The sequence below is a fragment of the Halichoerus grypus genome, chromosome 7, assembly GCF_964656455.1.
Source record: "Halichoerus grypus chromosome 7, mHalGry1.hap1.1, whole genome shotgun sequence".
Taxonomy (NCBI): Eukaryota; Metazoa; Chordata; class Mammalia; order Carnivora; family Phocidae; genus Halichoerus; species Halichoerus grypus.
The window spans coordinates 62,376,086-62,399,265 of record NC_135718.1 but is presented as its reverse complement, the minus strand read 5'-3'; the positions used below and the strand labels follow the sequence as shown (position 1 = coordinate 62,399,265).

At 43.4% G+C, this 23,180-nt stretch overlaps 1 protein-coding gene across 3 annotated transcripts in view; it reads left to right on the top strand.

The window, feature by feature from the left end:
• ARID5B (AT-rich interaction domain 5B) overlaps positions 1–23,180 on the top strand; it is a 176,964-nt gene that overhangs the window by 113,613 nt on the left and 40,171 nt on the right. For 2 of the 3 annotated variants that reach the window (XM_078077668.1, XM_036066734.2), the window contains exon 5: positions 19,851–19,963. In XM_078077668.1, coding sequence (XP_077933794.1) covers positions 19,851–19,963 — 113 coding nt within the window. Of the gene's footprint in view, positions 1–18,160; positions 18,443–19,850; positions 19,964–23,180 lie in introns of those variants that run through there. The other variant, XM_036066736.2, reaches the window with a different exon arrangement.

The following is a 23,180-nucleotide window of genomic DNA, read 5'->3' as shown; positions in this document are numbered from 1 at the left end:
CAGTACGTAGCCTACATATCCTAGGTGACCATTGACTGTTGAAGGAATATGCCAGAACTCCCAACAAACAAGCTCGGTTCTGTTTCCCTAGAAAGCAAGAAGTGGGTCTTGTGTTTCTTTGGTGACCCTCATGAGACGAATTGGTGCTCAAGAAATATTTGTTGCAGACGATTCTTCGTTGTGGTATTATATTTACCTTAGCGAGGAACGAGAGGAGTTTCCTTTAATAATGTGTGGGACAGGGAGAGAAATGAACGAGCGCGGGCTTGTTTCTGTCTTAGTTCGAAGGAGTTACGTAAGCACCAAAGGGCCAGTTCACAGTATGGAGTGAGCAAGCGTGTGTTAAGTGCATGCCGGTGGTCCCTGCAATTGCTTAGCAGCTTCTGCCCCTGGACCTCCCGTCTGAGGGAACGGAGGCCGCTCCCGGTCGGTCCTGGGGCGGGCTGCTGTGCAGAGGCAGGTGGCGGGGCGCCAGCAAGGTGAACTCGGACGACACACGGGTCTGGGTCTCAGTCCCCACTCACTACTACATCCAGCCTTGTGCTCCCCGGCAGTTCCTTTCTGTCTCTAAGCTTCAGTCTTCCCATCCTTAAATGGGCATTAGTGAGGGGCGCCTGGGTGGCTCAGTCAGTTAAGCGTCTGCCTTCCGCTCAGGTCATGATCTCAGGGTCCTGGGATCGAGCCAGGCATTGGGCTCCCTGCTCAGCGGGAAGCCTGCTTCTCCTTCTCCCTCTCCCCCTCCCCCCCCTCGTGCTCCCTCTCTCTCTCTCACTCAAATAAAATCTTTAAAATAAATTGGCGTTAGTGATATTACCCACCTCAAGGGGAGATCATATGAGGATTAAGTGCACATAAAGCTCTCAGCGCAGTGCAGAGCATGGAACGCTTGTTAGAGATCGACAGCGTGTACCATGACTCACCTAAGTCGAGGGAGATCTGCGAGCCTCTATCTGCTCTCTGGAAGTGGTTATGGGACAGTCTGAGGTGGCAGTAGGGACACAGAGAGGCCTAGGATTGATCTGTCCAGAATATTCCAGAGCCATGATGTTCTTGCATCTGTTTTCATTCTCTTCCTCCCCTCCCAGCCCCCTAACCCTTGCACACACCGTACAGACACTCTCCGTTCCAGGTGCACCATGCCCTCTCTTCTTTCTGTGGATTCCAAAAGTTAACTCAAAAGTTTAATATCATATTTTTTATTTAATGTAATTTTATGTCTGATCAGAATCTCTTTATTTCTCCGTGTTTAAGTCTATTATCCTCAATATTTTTCAAAATTGATTTCATAGCAGGGGGTGCCTGGGTGGCTCAGTCGGTTAAGTGTCCAACTCTTGCTTTCAGCTCAGGTCATGATCTCAGGGCCCTGGGATTAAGCCGCTCCTCGGGCTCTGTGCTCAGCTCAGAGTCTGCTTGTCCCTCTCCCTCCCCCTCTGCCCCTCCCCCCACTTGCTCTAGTGCATGTGCGCGTGCATGCTCTCTCTCTCTCTCCCCCCCAAATAAATAAATAAATCTTTTAAAAAATTGATTTCATAGGAAAGACATAATCCTTGATTGGAATTACCAAGATGAGAATATATGGCCAAGAAATGGTGGGAAGATGAATCTAAGACCCAGAAATAATAATAATAGTGGTAGTAGTAGTAATAGTACTGCCGTTGATGCTGCTTATATGCCATTTACTAGGTGCCAGGCATTATTCTAAACCCTGAATCATTTTCTCCATTTTACAGATGATGAAACTAAGTTACCCATGTGAACCATATAGTGGAAAGAGTATGTAATTAGCTTAGTTTGCCCTTAGGACTCTGATGGAAAATTATTTTTATTCACTTAATATCGAACAAGAGAAGGAGATCACATTGCCACAAGTTCTACCTTTGTTTAGTTTAGACGTTTGACTCAATTTATGGAAGTCTGTCTTTGTAGCTTGATCATAACATTGGAATGTCAAAAAAAAGTGCAGGGAAAACACACTATAAAATGAAGTCTGCGTTTACTGGTAAGAAGCACAGAGCATTTGGCATCAGCGGAAAGCATAGTCTTTGATGTGGAAAATAGAAGAGTTCTTGCTGTTTCCATTTGGGTCAGAGAAAGAGATGATCGCTATATGATAAGTTTAGTGGGTTCTAAAGCTAGATGTAATAAGTGACAAGCCACAAGTTGTCCTGCCCCCGAGGATATGCAAGGATGAAATACACATGTCAGGAAAAATGTGGTCAGTGAGGAACCACACAACAGAAAAGCAGAGAATATTTAACAAGACAAGTCCCGGTTATCCTGGGAGTGAGACTTGAAGAGGAGGCGATTTACATCTTTGAGTGGGGGGCTGAAGAGGGATGATGGGAGAGACAGAGAGTAGGGGAGTAATTTATGGCGAATCATCTTACCCCCTGACACACAGAAGCCAGGACAGCTTTTTATTTTAGGTATGGCAGTGTCCTCGGTTTTAAACAATTTTCCCTCTGTTTTTGAAAGTGTTCACACAATTAATGCCTCTTGCATGTATTCAACAATAGTTGCCTAGCAACCATCAAGAAGCATTTTTGGAGCGCAAAGGGTCTAAAAATGAATGAAGAGCAAATACAGTTCGAGTTGTGGCTGAGATGACTGGATTTCAAAGTAGATCCCCCAGGAATCAGGCCATGCATCTTTAAGAGGAATGAGATCTGGTCTGGCATCCTTGGAGGCCCACTGAAATGTCCTATTCATCTTGGACACATGCAAAGGGGGAATATGTAAAAAAATAAAAGAGACTTCTAAGTGAAGCTTCATACGCTTTTCTGCCTTCAGGCAGGACTGCTTTCTACCCAATCCTAAATGCATGTGGAGATAATGAAGTTGTGGAAAGCCCTTAAGAAGGATGATAGCTCCTCCTCTGGTAACCCACTTAGGATCTTGTAACCTTTGGACTGAGACCACTAGGTAAAGAACATGGGTTAATCAAGGAACTACCTCTTCTCTGCAGGTTACTGATTTATACCCTTGGCTGGCTCTCATGATCATACCTCATTTGAAATGAAAATCTAAATGAGCTTCCAGATCAGAAGTCACAAACGCGGGTACTCTGAGGTGTCAACAGGGAGCTCAGGGGTAGAGGGCAGGTGAAGCCCTATAAGAAATCAGGAAGCACTGGGTGCCCATGCTCTGTCGAAAGGAGCTGCTACTTTCAGCGCCAGTCTTTTGCTGTGTTGTAGGAGTATGAGCCCAGTGTTGTCAGATCTCTCAACTCTTTAAGAACAGACAGACATGCTGATTTTTAGGTGAAAATCTCATGATTTTAGATTGATGACAATGATTGACAAAAACTGCCCGAGCCAAACAAACTCTGGCACCAGGCGGATTTTGTCCATGTACTAGTCTTGTCTAATAAACCCCTAATGTTGTAGATGAGGAAACAGGCCTGCTGTTCTTCAATTCCTTGAAAATGTGAACTCGTTAAAGTCAGGAACTGTGTTACCTTCTCTGTTTTATCCCCAGCTGGACTAGCACAGGGTCAGGCATGTGATGGCGAATGCAACAAATATTTATTGAGTCAACAAATAGTAGATGTGAGAAACAAAACCAGGACTTGATTTGGCCAGTAAGAAACCAGGATCTTAAATGCTTCTTCTTAAATGACTCTTTTTTCCTCCTAAGAGACCTTCCCTTACTTTCATATGGATAGAATTTGATCTTCTCTTTTGCCACATCATGGCCTTGTTTAAAGCAAGATTTGATTCATACAAATGTTCTTATAAAAACCCAGAGGAAAAGCCTTGTGTACCCTGTCTGGGTTTCAACCTTCCCATAGATTTGTCTGTACTGGGACAGCTATGAACGTGAGGTTGCTTTTCTTCTTGGCCCACCATATGCAATTCCATTCCATTGATTGTCTATTTATTGAGCCCCCACCATGTGCAGAGTCCTCTGTATGGTGATTCTAAGGTACAGGGGATTCCGATGAGCCTGAGGGCCTCAGAAATGTTGAACAATTCATTTAGAGAATGAAGATACTTAGCATAGTCTCTTTTTTATTTTCATTTTAATGTTTTCTGATCCTATTTTGGCAACACTTTACTGTGTGGCAATTTTCTTTCTTCACTTTTTGTGTTAAGATTTAAACTGGTCTAAAACATAGAATCAATTATTACCAAGACATGTTCTCCCCTTTTAACAACCTACTTATTGCCTCTCTGATGAAAGGCTCTGCCAGAGTAGACGACAGTCAGCCTCCAAGGAGGTATACCAGGGGTTTGTGTCAAATGATCCTCTAGCTTTCATTGTACTTATTCTTTCTTGCTGGGTTCTACAAGGTGCCTGTCTCTGTGCTGAAGGTTCAGATGTTTCCAGAGTGACAATAACTCTCCCACCAGAGAACCACTGGCCTCTTGAAATGCTTAAAGTAATGTACTCTTCCCTTGTGTCTGTGCCGATAATAGTAATAATAATGGCATCCACCATTTATTAGTGTCTTCTGGGTACCAAATAATGTGCCAGGCATATTGTGTCATTTTATCTCATTCATAGTCTTCGCCATTCATAATCTTTCAAGAGAGAGATACAATCCCGTTTTGATAAATGAGCAAACTCAACCCCAGCGAGAGATGATGACTTGTTTGGGGTCATACTGGTTGCCTGGTCCGTGAAGTCAATGAACAGCTACCTGTTTTTCAAAGTCTGTGCCCTCTTTACTTCCTTATGAAACGTGGGGATCCAGAGCAATTTTACCACCTTCACCAGTGTTTTGGAGACAAAAGGAAAGATGCTGGATCGCTTTTTCAGAAGCAAACTCTAGGGGACATTTTAAACAAAGTGGATGATTTTGCATGAGACTGTGTTTAATTTCAGAACAGTGTCCTTTGCTGGCGAAGATAATCAGATGTAATGTCATCTGCAACCTCTCTGCGTGCGTGATTTCATAAAACTGGTGTAGCAGTTTATTATTATAAAATTAGTATAGCATAGAACAAACCCGGGATGCAAGCCAGATGAAATAGACAATGAATAGTTATATAAGGTTTTGGAAGCACATGTAGTAGAACACAAGCTCACTGTATTTTCTTCTCAATTGTCTGCTGTTTGTTCATGTTTCCTTTTCAACATGATTGCATCTCAGTTTAATAGCACTTGCCATCTCAGGCTTTATGGTGCCAGGCCTGACATAGTTACATCCCCTCTGTGCTAAAAATATTGCATGTATATATTCAACCGCAGCCCGACATGTTTAGCTAATGGGTTACTCGGAGCTGTGCGCTTATATAATTAAGTGATGTATGTAATTTTGTGTTAACACATTTGCAATGTGTGTTTTCCTGGTGATTGCAGTGCTTTATTCTGTGTAAAGTGTGACATTTTAATTCCCGCTGAACAATTTCCTACCTTGATTCGCCTTGTTTTTGTGGCAGGGGATTATTTTGCAATCAAGATAAAAGCATTATTTATGAAATTTCTAGACTATCCCATTACTGGGAACTTTTAACTGAAGATCAATCTCCTATTTTATTGATCCCTTTGTTAAAAATCTTTACTGGAGTTTAAATTTAATCTCTACATTATAGATTTGCCCAGACTTTTGTCTGCAGGCACATTTTTTTTAGGCAGCTTTGCAGGGATGGGGTTCCTTAAAAAATAATTCTCACCAGGCAGTCTGCCATCTTATCTTCCCCTGGGAACTTAATTTCTCTTCTCTCTTCGGTGTCACTGACTTTCTCCCTGTTGAGGGTTCTCCAGGAGAGACAGCATCTCTGTGGGTTGGAGGGTCTTGGCAAACCAGGTCAGATCCATAGATTCACAGACAGGGCAGATTTCTGTTAAGCATTTAAGTGATTGACAGGAGCTGGGCCTCAGAGTTACAGAGTGGGAATTAAAATGTGGGGGATACACTCTTTCTCTTTATTAACTGTAATTGTGACCGGTGGGAGGTGCTAGAGACAGGAAGGTGAGCCACCAAGGGCAACCCAGCCCCCTTGCCCTCTGCAGAGGTGTTTATGTTCTCCGGTGGGATCAGCAGCTTAATAAATATTTATTAGACTCTTACTAAGTACCAGGCAGTGCTTTCAAAATATGGTACGGAGAGACTCACTTGTTCAGTAAATGTTTATTGAACACCTACTGTAACCAAGACCAGAGTCTGGTGAGGGAGAGAGACCTACAATGTCAATATGGGATGATAGGAGCTAGGATAGAAGCCTGCATGATGGAGAAGCTGAGGACAAAGGGTTCCTCCTCCAGCTGGAGGTGAGGGGAATAAGGAAGCTTTTGAAGGGGGTGTGATGCCCAGCGTCAGTCTAGGAGAAAAAGTAAGAGTAGGGGCAGGAGGGACGAAGGTGGAAAGGGAAGGGTATTGTCCGAGGGAAGTCTGGGAGCGTGGGCACGCAGGAGTAAAGCCATGAGTGGTCTTGCGGCCTCTAAGGTATCGTTCCTGTTGGAAGATAGCAAGGCCACTCCAGAGCAGGGTCTGCGGTGGTCCGTCGTCCTGGCCCCCAGAGGTCCTGAGTTCCCCTCATCCAAGGAAGGCCCCTTCGTTTTTCAGCACAGCCACCGAGAGCAAGCAGGTGGCACGCACTGATGCCAGTGCTGGGGGGTCGCCCCATGGCGTCCCACGTGCTCGCCTCCTGGTCCCTCCTGTTCGGGCCCCAGCACTCTTCTCTGTGGTACACAGAGGTTTCGCCAGGAGGACCCACAGGCCGTGCGCTCCAAGGGAGCTTTCTCGGTTGTATGTTTTGGCATTTGAACACAGCGGGAATGTCCTTGTCAGCTCCCATTTGACTTTATTAATTGCAGTTCCTTGGAAAGTGTGTTTTAGTAATGCGGTCTTGGGATGACAGAGCCCGCCCCGCGGAGACCCGAGAGGAGGTATTCAGGGCCCATTGAAAAGCCATCTGCTGCTGATCCCATGCAACCAACAGACAGCAGTGTCTCTGGCAGCCCCAACACTAGCTGTGTGACTTCAGGCAGAACTGCAGACTCTCTGGGCCTCCCTTCTCTGGTGCGTCAAATAAGAGTTTGGACTAGTGGTATCTAAGGTTCTTCTTAAACTCTGGAATTCCAACATTTTCCAAGTTACTCAAATGGAGAATCCTGCTGTCCTAACATCTGTGGATTCACCAGCACCTAGCAGTGATCTTTGGTTCCAAATTCCTTTGAAGAGCCAAGAACCGCTTTTTGTACTCCATGCCTTGTAATGATTCCCTGGCTCTGTATTTGAGGAGGGGGTCGTCTGCACGAGCCCTCGAATCTCGATTTTCATTTTTTAAGATGCAAAGGGAATCATTAAGCCTCTGAACGTTCCTAGACTATATGGCAGTATGGATCAAGTAACCCATTTTATGAGTCCTGTTGCAAGACACTGTCACCTAGAAGCTCCGTATTGTTTCCAGGCCCCGCCCCCCACCCCCACTTCCCCAAGCCCTGAGGCTGTGGTTAATAATGTCAAAAGAATGTTTTAAAATTGCTCTTCTGTTGATTCCAAAGAGTCAGAGCCCTCACGTGGCTAGAGTCCTGGGCTAGGAGTCAAATTCTAAATTTAATTCCAGCCTCTGTGAATGTCTTCGGTTCTCGCCTCCTTACCATTGATCGACGATTCAGTTTCCTCATCTGCAAAATAGGCGTAAGATGCCTTGCTCCACAGAAGTGTTTGCAAACAGCTTCGTTGTACCCCAGGATTTGCTTTATATCGGGGCAGAATATAATTTTCCATTCCATAATAGGAACAAAACAAAAGCCCTTTTGAGTGTGCACCTTGTGTAAACGCCCCGTGCTTAAATTCTGATCAATCTCAGAGGTCAGCAAATCCCCACCCCCTTCTTTATTATTATTTTTTTTTTTTTAAGCTAAACAAGGCTAACTAGGGAATTCATTTTGGAATAAAAAGACATGAAAGAAAGGGTATTTCAGCTTGCACAATAGTACAAAGAAGAACAAGAATCATCATGTTTGCTAAAGAACTCACAGCTGTTTAATTTTATAGTAAAATTACTTTAAGAACTTTGCTAATTCAGAGACAAAACCAAACAACTATTGTTGCAAAACTGAACTTCCACGTGTGAATGGAAAAGCCAAGTTAAGGTGAATCTGCCCCTAAACTCATATTAAACTCAAATTAAAAATAGAGAGCATTTTTGTGAATGCAGGTTAGAGGAGCGGCTTTTATCTAAAGAGAAGGCACATGAAGAAGGAAATGGTACATTTGCTGGTAATATGATGAAAAATAATTTATGTTCTCATGTACTTTGCCCCCAGCTTTCTCTTAAGCCGCTCAGTCTGTTTTAATACCAGGTTTGTTTGCTTTTTGGGGATGGGCCTGTCAGGCAGGAAATTGTCGAAAGACGTACAGCAGAAATTTTAAATGGTGTTTTTAAAAATTAAAATTAAATACCAAATGGAGTAACCAATTATTAAATTTGGAGTTCAGATTTTTATAAAATTTTATTTCTAGAGGCTATGAATGAGTGGTGTACCTACACTTCACTCTATACATTCCAAGTTTCCGTATGTTGCCTATTGTCAAAAACAAATAAGCTGTTCCTTATTTTTTTTAAGTGATTTTCTTCCATATTAGGGAATTATTCAGACTTCTTTCCTTGGTTCCTATAATTCCAAACCAGTTGGAACATCAGTCTATTTTTGGTTATGAAGGAACTTTTAAAATGTGGACATGATTTTTTTTGAAGTTTCTAAATCTCATAAAAATCAGTTTGCTGCATATATAACAGTTATGGGAGTAAACATAGTGAAGTTATCATATGCCGGACAAAGTTCTAATTTCCATATTACAGCCTCCCCCGCTCCAGGTCCTCCCCCTCCAATCCCACTCCGCATGGGAGGGCTGCTAAATGTAAATTCTGAAACACATACAACAACATAAGGTTGTGATTTGTGACTGTGTCTCTCAAGGATGAATGTGCTTACCTGTATTTGATTAAACTCTGTTGGTTTCTGGGTTTGTATGGTCTGCCCACCACATCACATAGATTCACCACGAGAGGGCAACCAAGAGTTGACTTTCAAGCTAACAAAGCTAGAAAGGGTTTTAATATCAGCTAAGTGTTTTCACTTGCTAAGGATTTATTTCCCCGCCTTCCGATTGCCACATGCAGCCTCCAAGTTTCAAGTAACAGCGAATAATAATCCAAATAAAGTTCTTCTGAAGGGAAATATAGACAGACTGGTGCAGACAAGAGCTTTTGCCCAAATAAGGATCCCTTTTTGGAGACCCCATGTGTTAGATAACCATCAACTGACAGTTGGTCATGAGTTAATAACGTTGGATGCTGAAATATGCATACCATGTTGCTATAAAAAAGTTTGGAGGACAAAGACAAATACTGGTAAAGTTAGGTATCAGAAACATACCAGAGGTGTGCAGACTGCTTCCCCGGCTGTAGGTGGAACCTGCCAAGTAATTTCATTTAAAAAATGTTGTAAGTACTACACAGTAGAATGTGTAATATTCACTGCACAATTTGCTGGTGTTGTAGGGATTTGCTCTTAATCTCCCTGCGTGTTACTACCTCTTCAGTGCAGTGCTATAGCAACTCCTGCCTTCTAAGAAAAGAAAATATTTCCTAAGCTTATTTCCATTGTGACCATTGCTGTTCTTTTATTTTTACAATGCGGACCCTAACAGGAGGGGTCAGGGAGGGTTTCCATAAAAGAATCCAGGTGGATGCGTGGCCCTTTGATTGGCCCGTTTCATTTGGAGAGCTGTTAACGTCTAGTTCTGTTTCCGTGCTGTTGCTGCCACGGGATTCAAAAGGTGAGGGGGTGGAGGGACTAGGCTTTGATTTCAGCCACCGCGACCAGTTATTTGGGAGGCTGGGACCCTGGGCCAGGTGGCCACGGAGCAGCTACTGTCTTCTTATAGAGTGACACCCCAATGGCTATTCGTGCTAAGAATGAATGGGGAAAGAACTTGTTTCCTCCTCTGCCCCCTAGAGTTCAACCCTTTTTGTTCTATCGACTTTTCGGGGCTTATCGGAGTGCTTTGTCTTCAGTGAATAATCTCACTTTTCGTTGTATAGAACCGTGGGACTTGAAGCACCTTGGCGAAGCCAAGAAGGCCATGCCCTTGGGTGGCTTTAGGACTGACTCTATCTGATCTCTCTACTTACTTGCAAATGAAATCTCCAAAAAGGAAAACACACCCAGACCATGAATTTATTCAACAGTTTGTGGTTAAGCAGCTTCTACCTTCCAACCAGCCAAAAATCATTCAAGGTCTGTTTTCTCTTACTCAGTTTGCAAATGGCTTACATTATACCCAACCCATGTTGGTAACTGGAGAGAACACTTAGTAACATTAATAATTAGACAGCCTCTTTTTCTCTGTCTCTTCTCCACTTTCCCCCCAAGTGCCCTGTCAAGGCTTAACATTTGCTTTGAGATCTTAGTTAAGGAAGTTAATGAAATAATATCTTCACTGGGGCCATTGAGTAACCTGGAGTCAATGATTACCAGATCTGAATTTTGCAAAGGAAATACCTCAGCTTTGGCAAAATTCTCAGATACTAACATCAATGCATGACTATCCTTGCGTGTAACAGTAAATAAAATCCTAAATTTCAGTGAAACTTTGAATCACCACTTTTGCTGATGATTCTGGCTTCAGATGTTAATCTTGTTCTGTCTACTCTTTAACACATTTTCGAGGACCTATCTGTAATCATAACATTGAATTGTTGACTAAACCAGCATCCCCCAAGAGAAAGATAATGCAAGCCACATACAACGTACCATTTTCTAGCAACCGCATTTTAAAAGGTAAAAAGAAACAGGTAGAATTAATTTTAATAAAGTGTTTTACTTAATCCAGTATATTCAAAATATCATTTCAATATGGAATCAATATAAAATGTTATTAATGAGCTATTTTACATTTTGTATCTTGTCCTGGAAATCCAGTGTGTACTTTATGCTTATGGCACATCTTAGTATGGTACCGGACAAATTTCAAGTGCTCAGTAGCCCCACGTGGATAGTGGTGACCATGTGAGACAGAGCAGCTCTCAACAGTCATAGAAACATTTTATCTTACACTGAAAAAAATGGGAGGGAGTTCTAACCTCTTCTGTGTATTCTCTTTGTTCATCTGATGGCTATCTGTCCACGTTTCTCCACAATGTGACACACACACAGTCCCACTACCCGAGCGCTCTAGCTTGCCCTGCCTCCTCACACACAACCCATTCTGGACCCTCGCCCCACTCCGCTTCAACACATTTTCCAGTATAGTGGCTCCTAGGTAGCCACGAGCAAATGAAGCTCAGACACGGTGCTGGGAGCTCACGGAAGAGGACAGGGCTGGGCGGCCTTTACCTGAGCAAAGAAAAATGTCTGAGACAGCTTCAGACAAACAAGAATAGCCATCTTCTTACTTTTAAGTAAGAGACTTGTCCAACTTCTTCAATTATTCTTTCTGAAAGGTAGAAAAGCATAAAGAGTGTGAAAAATCCCTTTTAAGTATAACTTCCTTTGGGGATCTCTTAAAAAAGAGATTGGAAGCTTATTACTTGATGACCTTTTACTTTTTCTTATATGTATGTGTTTGAAAAACTGAAATTTCTCTCATAACATATTAGTCCAAGTCTGTAAGAAGTTAAATATCTCTATGTTAATACACACACACACACACAAATGTCTCTTTTACTTATTTCCAAGTAGGGAATGTTTTCTTTAGAGATGTAGCAAATCAATTATCCTCAATGTTGAAAATGGAATATCTCATTTCCAAACCTGGAGAAATGGCTGAACAAGAATGTTCTGTTTATATGAGTTTAAAAACTGTTCTGATATTTGCTGCTCCTTGCAAGGCTATTCAGCACAAAAAATGTAACTTTCACTTCTGTGCTGGCCTGTTCAATAGTAACACCACAGAACACATCAATCATGGACTAGATGAGCAGGATTTTTGACTGTAACAAAAAGAAAAAGAGAGAGACAAAAATCCTCTATGTTTAAGAGGTCCTATCTTTATAAACTTCATAAATGAGAGACATCAAAATGTCCTTAAAAAGCATTTTCAGACTGGATCCTTAAAATAGCCTAAATTTTTTTTAAAAAAACAAGTATCTTAAATTAATATTCTATTCTTATTCCAGACAATCATACCAAGAGAGACTAAATCTGTGTTTATTGAATAGTTTTCAAAAAATGGAAACACAAGTTATTTCAAAATCTTAAGAAGAACTACACAGTAAACATCGAAACAATGCACTTAATCTAATTGTTAATAGCTTTCACGCAGTTTTTTTCCTCAACGTCCAGCATGATCTTCTCCACTAAGAGTGGAGCCTGAGCCCCAGGGCCTGGAAATGGACCCTGGGTACCTGGCATCCAGTGAGAAGAATAGCAGGAGAAATGAGTTGCCGGGTAGAAGGTTGAGCCCCTACGGCATTTTTAAAAAGACCATTTTTGGTTTTGCTGGGTTTGCGACTTCATAAAAGACCTTGCGGCTGGGGAAGGAAATCTGACCCTTTATTTGCAGGGTACCACCTGGACCAAATGGCCACCTGTCTGTAGTCTGTGCACCAAGCTAAGTCTTCGGGTATCCACTCTGCCCTGATGTTTCTTTACAGAATTGTAAAATTTGGACTTTTAAGGTGAAAGGGTCTTCCACCGGCTCCTGATGCCATGGTACGGACACCTCATCACCTCAAAGACAAGTAAGCATTTGTGAAAGAGCTGCGGGCCACCACTTCGGTCCCTTTCAGGGATCCTGAGGGGGAGCTTTCCCTGAGAATGGGTCCCCTGACGGATATGTGAGTAGCCAGAACAAGCCAAAGGGAAGCTGAGGGTTTGAAAGTTCTGGCACGGATTTCAATCTCCTTCCCTGTTTCCAGAATTCTCTCCTTAGAGAGTCAGTCTCCTGAAAACCCAGACTCTCTCCTCACTCTGCACCTAGATTTAGCGCCCAGATTTTCCCCTCATTCTCTAAATGGTAGTGAAAAGTGTCTCTAATCCCCTTCTTCTTTGCCAGCGCCCTTGTAGACAAGCCTGTTATACTCGTCTAGAACATTTCTGCATTCCTTTGGAATTCACTACATTGTTTCGGAATAATATATAGATAACATTTGGTCATTTAAATTTCTCTCCCTCCTCAAGACACAGAGGGGAAATAAAGATAGAAATCTGCCTGTCACTGCTGGTAAAACCTGACTAAAAAAGAGGTTTGCTTGTGTTTTAATGGCAAGAACGCATGGAGTCACATGCTTTCAAACCAATTAGCAATACAGATGAGCTAGCAAATCGAGTTCCATTTATAGGGTGGGGGAAGGGGAGAAGTCAAATTATCTGTGTTTTTAAGTGTTTCTGAGAAATGAAGACCTCCAGGGCAGAGAGAAGGCGGGTCAGGAAATAGCTATGCAAATCACATGCCTATGAAATTACTAAAACTTTGATCAGGGGCATTAACAATCGCTCCAGCATTCACAAGTATGAAACAAAGAGTGAGTAAGACTGGGCCTGTTTTGGAAGGGATTACAAGAGTGTTTACTTACATGGTTTGTTGAGCAGTCAATGAAGTCCACAGCTGTTTTGGACTTAAGCTGCCCGGGCAGTCCAGGTATGACAGACGCACTAAGACATTCCACTCTCATTAGTGACTCGTGGGGATCTCAGCGATGCTGACAAACAGCCAAACTGGCTGGACCTCGTGTGAAGTCCGCTTCATTTTTTTTCCCCACCTGCCCTCTTTCTAACCACACAACTGCTCACCCTGCACAGGAGGTGGGAGGGGACCTGGGTTCTGGGAGAGTGTAGTTCATTGGAAATGCTAAATTGTGGTTATGGGCTCTGTGGTCCACACGGCGCCAGGGGAGAGCTGGGGGCCAAGGCCAACGTGGACACTCACGGTGGCCACGACATCCAGGGTTGCGGGCAGTGTGATGGGCGCTCTGGGGCACACACGACGGTCAACGCTCAGGGCAGCCGAGAGTGAGGGCATTTTGCGGCCGGCTCCGGCCTCGGTTCACGCCTCTGAACTATTCTCTTTCATGCCTTGATTTGAGAAAAAAAAAAATTACCCTGGAAAAGGGAACTGTCAGAACAATTGTGGAGAATGATAACACTCTTGCAGTGGCTTTTGTTTGTTGTTTGCCTTACCTCCCGCCTCTGACTGTCAAGTCAGCATTTACGTGGGAACGGCCCACGAGATGGAGTCGGGCTTGTTGATGGCCCCGGGGGCTCGTGTCTCAGACAACACAGTTGCCACCCAAACATTCCTGTTGGGTGTAGAAGGTTGTTTATGGGAAAACAGAATAAAAGTAAACTTGAAAAGTGTTAAGTCTGTGTGTCCCGAATGCTTTGCGCATTCACAGAAAGATTCAACCAGTTAACAGACTTTGAGCACCGCGGGCGGCCGCTGCCGCTTCCTGGCACCGCTCTCTTAGGTGTGGAGTAGTGAGTGTAGGGAAGATAGCTGTGGATTTGAAATACACGTTTCAGGGAATCATTTTATGAATTTTTAAAATAAAAATGTTGACTTTAAGTTAAAGCCAAAATGAGGGCTGAGAGCTTCTGTTTTTCTTTTCTATTTTCCCAAGTATTTGAAAACTGAAATTCTGTAAGAGATTATCTGTGAAATGCCTTTCTTTTATTACACCCATAAATTTCAGGAGTGGCTTTGATCAAGCCTTCTGCCATGCTTGGTTTCTAGATCTTTTACTCATACATTAATAACTTTAAAAACACTCATCCTATTTTTGTTGTAGTGAAAGAGGAAGTTTCTAAATAGTCAAAAGGGAAACATTGAAAATAGAACACAGTAAATGATAACTAAATTAGGGTATTTTTTTTCCAGCAAGAGCAATGCTCCATGCTGAAACTTGCCAGAGTATTTTAAGATTATTGTCTATAAAGAAAATATATCAGAGAATTGAAATCCTCAGAGGAAAGGCCTTACAGAAATGCAAAGTATTATCAGAAATGCGTACTATACAAGGAATGATGTTTGTCAGTCCCTAATACATCAGTCAGGGGAGTTTAGTTTTCTGGCTTGTGTTTAGTGTTTAAAACACACACACACACACACACATGCACGCACGCACGCAAAACTTGCAAATCAAGTGAGTTAACGCTCTGCCAACTTCCTCTAGATATTGACCCTGGGGGTCAAACTCTTAAGAAAATGAAGCCTGGTTTTCCATCCCCCTAACTGCAGTCCCCACCAACAAGCAAGTCCTATCTCTAAGTGGAAGCTCACAAAGAATTTCTCGAGAGAATATGGAGCTGCTTTGGCAACAAAATCCTCTCTGCAAAATGAGAAGAAAGAGTTGTTAACTGATGAGTCAATCCTGCTTTTATAGCAGTTTATCTTCATGGTATTTCCAAGAGCATAAATGTTATAAAAAAAGAGAGACGGTCATGACAGGAAGAACACAGTAGAAAAAAACAGGAACGTTTAAGCCAAAAGCAATTTACTTTGCCAGTAACTGGTTACATTTCCTTTGTTTTATTATTATTGTTTCAAGAGCTGGGGTTGAGCCTAAAGTTTCCCACACCTGCACTGCCCTGACACATAACTTGTCAGAACCCATAGGGAAGGGAATATATAAATGAATGCCTGAAAACCCTGAGCTTCTAGACGCTTTAAGAAAAGAAACAAACCCAAAAACCTTTTGCTTATGTTGCCTAAAAAAAAAAAAAAAAAAAAAGGCTCTATTTTATTAATGTTTGACGGAGTTAAGAAGAGGAAAAAACAAAACACACAGGTCAGATGTCAAAGTAGCCAGGAGCACTGGCGGTCACTGATGCTCCTGGGATTACCGGCATGGAAATAGTAGTGACTTCAGAGAGGTGCGTACTTGTTAATTTCATGACGCTGAGTAAGAGGAACAGATGGGCAGTCAGAGAGGAAAGATTTTTTAAAAACCGCAGAGATCTTTCACTGTTTAGGCAGAAGAATCAGTGGCCCACTGCAAAGGGGGAATGTGCACGGCGCTCTAAGTTTTATTAGACCTGTGTGGCTTTAGTGGAAGCCTTTACCTGCTACTGAGTCAGGTCGATGGGGACCCTGCTCCATGTCAGGTCTGTAGGATGCTGTTGGCTGCCTGAGATGGACTCTAGCACCCTTGTGCTATGTGGTGTTTGGGGGAAGCTCCCTGGTGCCCGCCATCCCAAGTTAATCATATAAATATCTCATTATGAGACAGAATGAGGGCCTGTGTCTGTCTGTCAGAAGTTACTTAAAACAGGGACTCTGGGTTGGAATCCTTCTGCTACCCGTAACCAGTTGCATGACCTAAGACAAGTAATTTCATCTCTGTCTCAGTTTCCTGGTCTGGAAGATGGGGATAATAATCTCACCTTCCTGTTGGTTTGCTGTGGGTTTTAAATGAGTTATTGTATGCAAAGTGCTGACTGGCACAGAGAAAGTGCTCAGTAAATAGCAGCTATTATTATTATTCGTGTGTAATATTGAAAACATTCATGTAAAGAGCATTGACTGAACTCCGTGAATGAGCCAGGCCAGAGCTGGGCTGTGGATTATATACACATGTAAAAGTCACCGTGCATTTATTGCTTCACACATTTTTTTTTTTTTTTTTTTTTTTTGGTAGTGGAACTGACTAGAGCCAGTTGTGCTCTCAACAAGCATGCTCCCAGCTTCCCACACCCCTGACCACCACCACACCATAAAGCATTTGTTTTCACTCACCCGCCTGGCAAATGATTTGTTCTCTTGACTCTGTAAGAACAAAAAGTAGCCTGGGAACCAGAATTTTTACTTCCCCCCCCCAAAAAGCCAGCCCCTCAATCCCAAAGCTTCGCCTGGGGTCTTACAGATCCCAGAGGTTTCAGATTGCATTATGGGGTCTACCCCCCCACCCCCCAGTCCTGCAGGCTCCATTCTCCCTGGGACTTTGAACATCAGCTCTTCCGGGCACTGGGGCATTGGGGACAAGATCACAGTCCTTCGGAGCGCCAGACACAAAGGCTTAACGGTCATCAGGAACCAAGGGCCTTAGGTTTTCTGTCTCAATTCTCAGAGCAAACTTGGAAGTCGCTGGGTTACGTTCCCAGAACTCAAGTGTAAATAGAGAAGGTGAAGGCAGTTTTACAGGTGCCCGGTGTGACAGGTACGCACATGGGCAGGTTGGCGGGCTTGGCTCCTGAAGACTTGAAGGAGGTACACGTGGGCATCTTTAGTTTCATCCGTCACTTACTCATTCACCAGGCTGATATCATGTAATGCCATCTCCTGGGTGTGTGCTGGGCAGGTGACAGATGAATCCCACATGGTCCTGCCCTGAAGGACCCTCCAACTGAGGATGATAATAACCCATAAACTACAGCTAAAGTACCACGAAGACCGTGGTACCTTCCAGAAGAGAAAGCCAGGAAAGGAGGGCAGAGGAGAAATGAGAAGAGAGGTACGTGAGTCTGAGGCTTGAGCCGTTGGTGGGATTTGCCTAGCCTACCTGAAATGTCAGCGACTTGCCTCATTAGGAACAAAAGGCTTTTTCTCTTGATCAGGTCCCATTTAGAGTTTAAGTTTGCGTGACCAGAATATTAGGTGCTAGCCTGTTCTAAATTTAAAATTCTCAGAATCTGCTGGGGAAGGGCATGTGCTTCTCTGGGTTCTGAAAACAGCTCAAAGAATGGAGAAAATAGACCCGATTTGAGGATGACCTATTGTCGGTTCCCGGAACCTTTGCCTGTATTTAAAACAGCCTGTTCAGTACAACTTCTATCTAAAAGGCCTTTGGGATTTGAAAGCTTTCTGGAAAGAAATGCTTTTAGGTTTAAGTGTTTTTTTGCCAAAATGTGAGGAAGGAGAGATCATAGTTAACAAGTCTGAGAACAGAGGCGATACTGTTGTGTTTCTTTTTCGTGAAATGTCTCAGACCTACCCCACATCATGCTCCCTTTCTGTCAGCTTTCTGCTCAGCTATTATTTTGATAAGGGACATGAAAGTACATCCTTCCCTCACGCTCATTAAAGTCTTAGCACTTGGGTCCGTGGTGGAAACACCTCTGTGCTACCCTGAGTCTTCAAACCAAAATAGTCCACGCCCTGGCTCCGGGCTAAGGCCCGGGTCAGTTCAAGGAAGGTGGTGGCATGAGGCTGTGACAGGGGAGAAGGAGGTCAGGATCCACAAAACAGGCCCGATGAAATCACCAACCCCGCGCAGGGAGGGCGGGCGGGGGGGGGGGGGGGAGCAGAGCCCTCCCTGCCAGTCTGGCAACTCCGGCAAAGTCCTCAGAGCTCATCCCACACAGTCCGTGCTAGTCACTGCTGTGTGTTTACATGAGTAATGGAGCTGCCGGGGGAGGGGAGTTGTAAGCAGAGCGCGGAGCCTGGCAGCTCGCATTCACATTCGCATTCGCGTTCGCGTTCGCGTTGGGAGGGAAGCTGACATCCACACCAAGTCAAGACTTCCAGGGACGGGGCCGGGAAGCAGTCACATGCTGTAGCTTTCGTGAGCACAGACATCCTCAGGCAGATGTTTGTCGACTGGAATGGGTAATCGCTACTTTCTCTTTGCTTGATGTTTGTCTGTGAGTTTGTTTACCTGTGATAATTCCAGGCTGGCTTTGGGGGATGGACTTCTGGACGCTCGTCTGGGGAGGGGGGGAAGGAGCGGAGAGCGGGTTTGGGAGGGGGGGCTGAGCCCCACAAGCCACTTTTTAAACTTTTGCCGGACTGTAAAGGAGCTAGCTCTGCTTTCCTGAGCTTTCCCAACAGCAGAGCTGTTATCCACAGTAGAAAAATCAAATGAGTGGGACTCGTTATGTGGATGAGATGAGTACATCAAATGTCCTAAAACCCCTGGTTAACTGTGTGATGTCAGGAAGTTGAACAACAATTAAAAGCGTTGGAGTTGTTCAGAATTGGCGCTGTCATCATCCTACCTTAAAGCAATAAAAAAAAGTGTGGGTGCCTCGAAAGGGCTGGAAGAAAACTGCTTGAAGGATAATTCATTCGTTTGGAATTGTTCAAGGGCTGCTCGGTTAGTGGTTTGTTTTAATTTTGCTCAGCTTGGGTGACTGATGGAGCTCACTGTGAAAGCTGATGCCGGACAGTCAGAGCACTAGATAAATAGCAGCCTTCTTTTTGCTGCTTTCTCTGTGGATCTTAAAGGGATCGAGCTCAACATCAAGGATGAAATAGAGCTTTGATTTGCATCTTGTCTGTGGCTTTAAAAAAGTATAATCTTCACGGAATCAGGCCAACCTCAGTGTGATCTTTGCAAGTTATTTTAAATAACCCTTGAGATCTTCATAAAAACTCTCTTGAAAAGGAAAAGAGAGCATGCTGATTTAAATGTAGCTGCCAGATTTGCTGAGATTTAAAACACGCTGGTTGCAATATTACTAGTAAATACCTGTAAGAATATCTTTCTGATTGTTATCATGAATGTCCTTTCTGTGCTCTCTCTCTACTTATTTGTATCCTATCAGCTTATTTGGATCATAATTTCAGAAAACACTCATGTCTCCACTTTTGAGGAGAGAGGCTTTCAAACGCTACATTACTATGATACCGTAATGGGCTGGCATATCACCTAGGTTTCTGAAAACGAGATACAAAACAAAAGGAATCATCTCGGAGCCTGGCTTAGGGTTGTCCTTCAGCTCAACATGTTTCTTTTCTAACAATAGGGAAGTGCATTTTCCTGATTATTGTCCTTGAGAGCCGAGAGCTTCATTTTATTTATACTAATTAGACATATTAGCTTTGGGAAGAACTGTAGAGTCTACCAAGACACAGCCCTTCAGAGAAGGGGGCATAACGTGAAAGTTGGCTTCCACACGTGGGTGCGCTCCTCCGAACAGGTTAGAGGGCACCACTCTATTAACATTCTTGGTCTTTAATAAGGAAACCCATGCAAATGAAAATGTACATCAGTTTGTTCTTCGTTTGTTTTCAGCGCCAAATCTTAAAGGCAGACCACGCAAAAAGAAACCATGCCCACAGAGAAGAGATTCGTTCAGTGGTGTTAAAGATTCCAACAACAACTCCGATGGCAAGGCTGTGGCCAAGGTACGGTCGTTCGCTCCCTGCTCTCCATTTGGCTGCCTCTTGTTATTTTTCCCTTTTCTCTTTATCTCTCTGCTCTTGTGTCTTGGTGGCAGTTTTCAATTCAGAATCTGGCTTTGGTATTCACAGCTCTCTGTATCTGTTCCCTCCCCTGGGTGGTTGGGGGAGGGGGGAGCGTAGGCATTTTGATTAGTCAACAGAAAGACTTCCCACCTCCCAGTCTGGCCTGTTGGGTAAAGGACAGATGATTAAGCGCCCACGTCATTGAAGCTGAGGATTTCATAGAAGGTGACACAATGACATAGTTTACTCTGCTTGTATCAAAAATAGACCAAGCTGAACCATCCTGTTTCTGAACGTGTTCATCTAAATATGTTGCAGAGATTAACAGAGGATGAAATTAGAAATAGCTAGAATTATGTTTTTTAGTTATATTTTTTCAAAGTCACCTCTAATTTACCTTGGAGTAAAACTGAAGATATTTACCTGTATGGAAAAATAGTTACATGGATACAGGTACCCATATAGACATTTGTATCTTCTTGAAGATCTCTATTAACACAGAATGAAAATCCAAATTCTAAACTATTTTTCGGGCCCAGGCCCATTTTGCCCAAGCATTCCTTGGAGTCTTGAAAGTGCATGCCTGAGGTATTTAGCGCCATGAAGGGTGAAGTGTCACTTTATATTTTTAGACTTATCTTTTTGACTTTTGTGAGGTTGGTCAGATTTGCACGGTTCTGTTTACTGGGTCTTTGCGCTTAGGTGTTGATTCTGTGCCAAAGACAGCAATAAGCCCTTTAGGACCCGGATTGAAGACCAGATTTCAACTGATACTATGTTTCCAGATCCAGGAACTAAGCTTATGAAAATGGGAGCATTTTCACTAGTGGTGAATTTGGAAGATTCTGATGTAGGAAAATATGAATTTGGTCCTGTGTTGACAGTCTACTGTTACTCTGCTCTGTATACCACTCCTCTTCCCAGTTTAATGAAGCCAACCCTAGACAGTCACAGTTTACAAGTCTTACTTTCAGCGGATGATTGTTTAATCAGGAAGTTTTGAGGACTTTTTGGTTAGGATTTCTTCGTGCTTCCAAGAATGCAAAGGGTTAAAACACAGAGATCAACCAGTAGAAATGTGTATTTTCTGGCTATACACCGATCTGCTTTCCTAAAGTTATTTTTGTCCTGCTCTTTTGACCTTCTGCAAATGAGTGCACATGGGTACCAAGAATGACATTTTCTAGTAATTTGGACATCTCAGCCCTAGAACTACCTATCAGCTTCCATGGTCTTGAAGAATGTCAGCAGGAACAGTTCATTCCCTGTGATGTGGTTTGCAATACTGTAGAACGGACCGAGAAGGTTGTAGGATCCTAGCCTTCAGCCGAGCTTGCACGGCTGGTGCCTTATGTTGGCACCCTGCCCCATACCTCCAAGGTGACATCATGTGTTTACCCCAGTATGTTCTGTACCTGAGCCCAGCAGGATGAAGCTCCTTCCCATGTCATTTGGAGTTACTAATGAAGTATGCCTCTGGGAATTTTACAAAACTCATACGAATTGATCTGAAAGACCAGCACCTCCAATATTTCTCACCGGGGAAGGCCGCTCAAGACTCACAGTAGGACCCACAAAACTGCAGAGAACAGGAGCCTGTTCTATATTTGATGTTCACTGACTTCTTAGGAGGGATCGTAGTCAAACCTGGGTTTTCTAAGGGACCCTTTCCACACCCCTCCCACCAACGCTGCTGTTCAGAATCTTTACAAGGAGGCGGATCACCCTTCCATCGTTGGTTTCAGTGGTGAGTGGATGAGGCACCTGCCGCAGTCAGCCCCCAGGCACTGGTCTAAACACCTCGCTCTTCTCAGAGTCTTGGATTACAGTTCTGCCTTGGCTGCTTCCAACGGGTCTGGCAAGACCACTTCAACTAAAAGAAAGAACTAGTAGGTATAAAGTATGGCGGGCTTGTGTGTTGACACCAGCAGACTGATGGAAAGTCTCTACAGAATAAACAGGCCACCCCTGGGACGAGGATGACCACTAGAAAGGCATTTATGTCTTAAAGGGGTCTTTTCTCATGAAACACTGTCATAGAGATTACAAGCTTGTGACCATCTGATCACTTGCTGAACTGGAAGCAATATTTCAAGTAACAGTTTGGCTTTATGACCAAGACCTGTGTGACTGTTTTGCAAAAGTGTCTCAAACAGACTATTTCTAACCATGGATATATACCAGCTCCACACAGCAAAGCTCTCTAGCATGAGAACCTCCTGGATTTGTGGTCTGCATGGCTGGAAGAGCAGTTCGAGTAATTTGCCTGTTGCCATCAAAAGGTTGCACTCTCTCAATGAGAACGTAAAAGCCAGCTTTGTAAGACTCTGTTTGTTAGGGACGGAGGATCCCGTGACAGCAAAAGTCACCTGGGGAAGAGGCTATCAGTTCTCTGAAGATGTCTTGAAAGTGTCCAACCACATCCTGCTATTTCCCTGGGATCATCTTATGCAGTAGATGTGGGTCCAAGCCGTTCATATGGGGATCTGTACAAGAAAAATCTTCTCCGTCCAGGCCTCTAATGGAAGGCCCACAGATAGAAGGCAAATGACTTTTCAGATTCTGTAAGCACTTTCGAAAGGCCAGAAGTATATTACAGGTGGTTTATATTCTAAAAGGAACAAAAAGAGGGAAACCATGGTGTGGTGTGCCATATGTTCTTTCACTTAAATCACAAACATCCCTTTGATATTTCACAAATGTGATACTTTCGTTATTTTCACTATGTTTCATCCAGTTTGGTTCTCAGAACCACCCCCAGGAATTATCCTTCCTGCTTCACTGGGAAGAAGATGAGGGTCTTCCAGCAAGTTGGTGACCACATCAAAATTAGATTATAGCTGCTTCTTTCTTGCTGGTTCATCACATCTTAACTGCCAGTCCAGTGAAAGGATGTGGTTAATATCAAATAGGTGGTGGCTCATTGAAAACATTAAATGTGGATTCTTTAATTAGCACTTCCTCAATCACTTTAGAAACCCCAAAGCTCTTAGTGAACTCAACAAGTAGAAGGCGTTCAGGCTGGGAAAAACAGATCTCGTAATTAACTGTCACCATCAAAAGGTTGGTCTTTCTCAAGGTCAACATGAAGACCAGCTCCTGTTTCAAATTACAGGAGATTAAAATGAGAATATTTGGGGTAAATGTGAGAATATGT